Source organism: Lolium rigidum, chromosome 5 (genome assembly GCF_022539505.1).
Source record: "Lolium rigidum isolate FL_2022 chromosome 5, APGP_CSIRO_Lrig_0.1, whole genome shotgun sequence".
In the NCBI taxonomy this organism is placed as follows: domain Eukaryota; kingdom Viridiplantae; phylum Streptophyta; class Magnoliopsida; order Poales; family Poaceae; genus Lolium; species Lolium rigidum.
In genome coordinates, this window is record NC_061512.1 from 226,022,047 (window position 1) to 226,027,703 (window position 5,657).

Below are 5,657 nucleotides of genomic sequence, written 5' to 3' on the forward strand. Positions count from 1 at the left end.
AAGGAGTCCGGAAGCATCCGGGCTGTGGATTTGCTCCGGGCAAGATTGTGAAGGTTTGGAGGCTACCTCAAAGTCTACCACAAGTGAGTGAGCTATTCCTTCGTGGGATAGGCTCCGGAGAATAGGGTGAGCCTTCGTGGCGCGGGGAATCCTTCGTGGGACCTCCACTCCTCCAAACGTGACGTACCTTGTTGCAAAGCAAGGGAACACGGGAATACATCCTCGTCTCCGCGTGCTATCGGTTATCTCTAACCGAACTCCTTACTTGTGATTTAAGCTGCTCTGTGAGAGCCTTCGTGCTTGAGTTAGTTGTATCCTCATATAGGTTGCTTCACCTAGTTTGCATTAGGCTCATCTTTATATTCCGCAAAGCCTAATATTGCAAAGAAAGAATTAAAATTTGTAGAAACCTATTCACCCCCCCCTCTAGGTTTACCATCTCTATACTTTCAGTGGGGAACAAAGGCAACAACGACGAGAGAGGTGGGTGTGGGAGTGGCGCATAAAAATGGAGGGGGTTAGAAATAGGCGGAAAGCACGTGGGAAGAGGGCGTGTGGTACCGCATTAACGCCATCATGTGGCATTGATGCGATGAGACCTTCTCGCCTGTCGCCGCTAATGGGAAAGTTGCATGCTCGGGAGACGACGCGTGGACGACGAGCCGAGTCGTTGGCAGGCCGGGCTTGCCTAACACGTCTATTCTGCCGGCGCTCCCGCCACCCCCACACCCCCCCCCCCTCCCCCCCGTCAGTTGGGTGTAAGGATGGCAAAGTAGCGGGTTTGGAGGGATATACCAAAACTAGATCCATGCCTATATCCATCAAATTCATTGTGCCCCGCCCATAAAAGTATCCGTGAGCATGGAGGTCGCTACAAATCCAAACCTGCTGGATATTCAGGTATCCATGGATATCCACATCTTTATGCACTATGCACATGAGAAAAGACCAACATTTGAGCGCAACAACAAAATTTTGACAGGATTTTAACAATATTTCAGAAATATCACAAAAAAATTATGAGGACAATGCATAGAAATATCAAAGCAATAATATTTGAACCACATAGTACTTATGGGTCGTGGGTGGAATAAGATATTAGGATTAGCCTAATTAAGTTTACGTGTTAGATAAAGTGGGTCTTTGGTGATTTTGACCTCAAGAGAAGGGCAGATTGGCCTCGGTAAAATTTCATGTCTCATTGACATGTAGGTTTCACATGTCAGACGGGTATCTATTAGATATCTACGGGGTAAAACTTTTGTTTGTGCCCGCTCCATGAATTATTGGATATCTGCCCCATACCCCATAAAATCTGTGGGTGATTCTTGTCCGTCGGGTTGAATATCCGTGGATATTCGAATCAGTGGATAAAATTCCATCCTTAGTTGGGTGCGGTGAAATAAAACAGCTTTGCCTGTCAAAGACATAACAAACAATCAAGGCGACGAGGGGATTAAAGCTAAACCACGGCGCGGTGCTGACGCGACGCTGTCACCAGGCAGACGTACGCAGAGGCGGCCGCCTGCGATCGTGCGCATGGCGTCAGCGTGACCCACGGCAACAGCCGCTGTCTAGCACGAGACTTTTTGGAGCGATGCGCCACCCCGTCCGGGCTCTATGTGTTTTTTTTATGGATAGGAAAAAGTCAAGAAACGAGCTGGCCGGCGATTCGCCACGAACTGTCCCTTTCGTCCCCGAGGAGCGCGCGGCAGCCGCTGTAACGGAATCAACCCCATTTCGCACCCGCGCCATGGCGCTAGCTATATATAGACCGGAGCCGGGAAGCCGTCGGACACTCGTACTTTCCTTCCGTAAACACAATACAGACGCCTGAGATCAATCCGCTCGCCTGCGGCCTGATTCGTGGTAGCTAGAATGTCGACGGCGGCGGTGGAGGAGCCCCGGCAGGTGGCGAGGAAGTTCCTGGCCCGGCCGCAGCACGAGGGCGTCGGCGCCGTCGTCCGCCGCAGCATCGGCAGGTCAGCTAGCCCTCGCTTCCACTCCATTGGAGGGCACCATTACATTTCCTCCATGGCTTGGTTACTGATCGGTTGGTGCGTGTGCAGGTTCGAGCTCAGGTACTTCGATCCGTTCCTGGTTCTCGACGAGTTCTCAGGTGAGCAGCGCCGGTCAGTTTCAGATGTTTCGTCTGGGTTGCAGCTAGGCAGAACCGCAGAAGGAGTTCTTCATGGTTGTTGGTAGCTGGCTTTGATTCCTTGTCTGTATTTGCTGCAGTTTCTGCTCCGGCTGGATTCCCCGACCATCCGCACAGAGGCTTCGAGACCGTCACCTACATGCTCGAGGTATGGACGAATTCCGTTCTCGTTAGCCACATTTTCTTCTTTGATAGCTAGTAGAACGGCAACATGAACTGGCAAACCTTCTCACCAAGAATATTCATAGAGCGATCGTGAAAGTTCCTTGCGGCACCAGCATTTCTTCCTAAACCACTCCTCCCGCTGAGTCTGTAATGGTAGCAGCGACTTTGACAACCAAACATGCACGATAAACTAAACCGCGTTTTGCTTGTCAAAAAAACTTGACCTGAAACTTTTCTTGCCACCTACTCGAAAAATGCATCCGAAAGGGGGGAACTGGTTCTGATATATACCCTCTCTACTACGCCAACCACCCAGCGGGCTGCCGGAAAATCAACACTAGTAAGAGCATAATAACATAATGTTATCCCGTTTAAATCGCGTCGACAGATGGGCTAAGTAGTGTGAAATTTGGTGGGAAAGTAGGATAATTTTTCACAGGAAAACGATGCCATAGGGTGGTTAACTTGTCCCTGACGACCTATTCTGTTGCTTTGCCGCAGGGGGCCGTGACGCACGAGGACTTCGAGGGCCACCGCGGCACCATCAAGGCCGGCGACGTGCAGTGGATGACGGCCGGTCGCGGCATCGTGCACTCGGAGATGCCGGCCGCGCCCGGCACCTCCAGGGGCCTCCAGCTCTGGGTCAACCTCGCCTCCCACAACAAAATGTAAAGCACTGTTTTCCTTGTCTTCTTCCCTTCTTCCCACGTCACGTCCGATCGCGTCAACAAGACTAGCATTTGGAACTCAACTAACACGTGCGCGCGGAATGTCGTGCAGGATCGAGCCGAGGTACCAGGAGATCCAGAGCAAGGACATCGCCTCCACCACGTCGGCCGACGGCGGCGTGACGGTGCGCGTGATCGCGGGGCAGGCCATGGGCGCTCGGTCGCAGGTGAGCACGCGGACGCCGACCATGTACCTGGACTTCACGGTGCGTCCACACTCCGCCGCGCCGGCGCGGCAGCCGGTGCCGGCGTCCTGGAACGCGCTCGTCTACGTGCTGGAGGGCGAGGCCTCGTTCGGGGGCTCCGATCAGAAGGCGGTGGGAGCGCACCACCTGGTGCTGCTCGGGCAGGGCGGCGACGGCGTCGAGGTGTGGAACAGGTCGGACCGGCCGCTCCGGTTCCTGCTCATCGCCGGCGAGCCCATCGGCGAGCCAGTGGCGCAGCTCGGCCCCTTCGTCATGAACACCGAGGAGGAGATCGACGCCACCGTCAACGACTTCGAGCTGTGTATCAATGGGTTCGAGAAGGCCAAGCACTGGAAATCGCAGGCGATGATCGCGCTAGACCTAGAGTAAGGGACAACAAATGCCACGCCACGCACACTCACTGGAGAACACGTTCCACGTACGAGGTTATTTGTTTATTTGTTTATTTATTATTCCAGGAATTAGTGGTCGATTTGCTAAGACATCAGCGATCAATCGATTTGCTAAGACATCACATCAGCGATCAATCGATGTGCTCAGACATCAGCGATCGATTTGTGTACATATCCGGTATTCCAAATACAAAGACTCGAGTGCAAAAGTAAAATTTCACAAGGAAAACATTGTGAAATAACGAATTTGCAAAGTAAGTCTTTTTTTGAGATAAACACTGCGATTATATTAACTCATAATAGAATCCGTTACGATTTTGTTCCTAACAAAGTCTGGTGCACGAACATTCCACACACCTTACACACTTTATTATCGCATTTCCATTGCTAAAACATGCACTGAACCATTCGTCGTTCGTCCCACTGCCCGCACCGAAATGTCACCAAAGCCTTGAAAGAGGGACTTTATTTGCTCAACCAACGGACCGTGAATAGATCGATCCTTCTCGTCCCTATTCAACTTGGCAGCCACTCCCGTACTATCCATCTCCAGCACCACTCTCTGAACCTGATGATCCATCGCGAGATAAAGACCCTGCCGACATGCCAGAAACTCGGCGTGTTCAACATCGATGAGGTGGGAGAAAAAATGGCTTGCCCCGGAGACAAAATCGCCATGGTGGTCACGAATAACCACATCGCCCCCTCCAACACTAGTAGCTGAATGAAAAGCTCCATCTGCATTCACCTTAAGCCAACCAGGATCCGGTCCGAGCCAGTGCTTAGTAGGTTTTCCAACGGCCGAAGATGTCAATGTTCTTCCACTCCTCCAAAGCCGCTATCAACAGAGATTCCCTTGCGTCATTCCTTGCTTGCCAAAGATTATAGATTACCATCATGAACTACGTGGCATGTTCATTTGTGGCCTAACCGATCCAATCAAGCAACCAGCCCTTAAGTTCAGAATGACACCGTAGTCGCTTCGATAGAACATCAAATCTACACTTTGAATGAATCGAAGCAAGAGACTACACTTACTGGGAATGAGGACACGACCAAAACCGATGATACACCGTCTTTTATCTTCCTATGACTTAGCTCGGTACCAACAGCCAGGCCGTTCTCAATCAGTCTCTAGCAATGGACTTTCACCTTATCCAGGATCTGTGCTCCCTACAATGCCAACCATCCCCTGTGCTCATCACAGTTTCTCGACGTCTCTACCCTACCCTTCGCCGCCCACTTCCGTTGGATGGCGAGATGACAAGCTGATTTCACCGAGAAGACACCATTCTTAGAGTAATTCCATACCTGAAAATCGCTCGAACCAGGACGACCAATTGGTGTGCAAAGGATGTCCTGTACATCCTGGAAGAAGATGTTTCTGCAGCTCATCCTCGTCCCAACCTCCGCCACCTTGCACAATAAGTGCTTGCACTCTCTCTGGCCTATCATCGAGCAAAGACCTAGTGGATATTTTGCTCATGTCCTGGGTACCCAATTATCCTCCCAAACTCTAACCTTTGAGCCATCTCCAATTCTCCACACCAGACCCTCTCTCAAGAGATCTCGTCCATGAATGATCCCCCCGCCACGTGTAAGACACCCTCTTCGGACATGAAGCAGAAAGGAAGTCCAAGTCCTTAAAATATCGGGCTTTCAGGTCTGTGAGCAGTCTCCAGCCCTGCTTTGCTAGAAACGCCTGGTTGAAACATTCATAGTCTCAGAAACCCATGCGTCCAGACCGTTTGCTTTTGCACATTCTGTCCCACCCAATCCAATGAACTTTTTTCTTCCCCGCTGTGTCGCCCCACCAGAAGTTCGATGATACCGAACTAAGTTGCTTGCATTGCTTCTTGGTGAGTTGAAAACAGCTCTACATGCCGGTACCGCGTGTAACACCGATTTGATGAGGACACATTTTCCTTCTTTGGACATACCATGTCCTTTCCACCCTAACAACCCTCCTTTGAGCGACCAAGGGCAGTGGACAGTCCCAGATAAAGCT

At 51.2% G+C, this 5,657-nt stretch overlaps 1 protein-coding gene across 1 annotated transcript; it reads left to right on the forward strand.

Moving 5' to 3' along the window:
- Positions 1-1,828: 1,828 nt before the first annotated feature.
- Positions 1,829-3,676, forward strand: LOC124655275 (pirin-like protein At1g50590). The gene is made up of 5 exons (XM_047194196.1): positions 1,829-1,982; positions 2,070-2,119; positions 2,239-2,306; positions 2,825-2,991; positions 3,104-3,676. The coding sequence occupies exons 1-5, from the start codon at positions 1,879-1,881 to the stop codon at positions 3,624-3,626; spliced, it is 912 nt and encodes a 303-aa protein (XP_047050152.1). The 5' UTR covers positions 1,829-1,878; the 3' UTR covers positions 3,627-3,676.
- Positions 3,677-5,657: the final 1,981 nt, after the last annotated feature.

Excerpts from the sequence above, each read along its gene's own strand:
- LOC124655275 (XM_047194196.1), top strand. The coding sequence starts at position 1,879 with ATGTCGACGGCGGCGGTGGAGGAGCCCCGGCAGGTGGCGAGGAAGTTC. Across the intron at positions 1,983-2,069 it reads GTCCGCCGCAGCATCGGCAG|GTTCGAGCTCAGGTACTTCG; the intron begins GTCAGCTAGCCC and ends GTGCGTGTGCAG. Across the intron at positions 2,307-2,824 it reads CCGTCACCTACATGCTCGAG|GGGGCCGTGACGCACGAGGA; the intron begins GTATGGACGAAT and ends GCTTTGCCGCAG.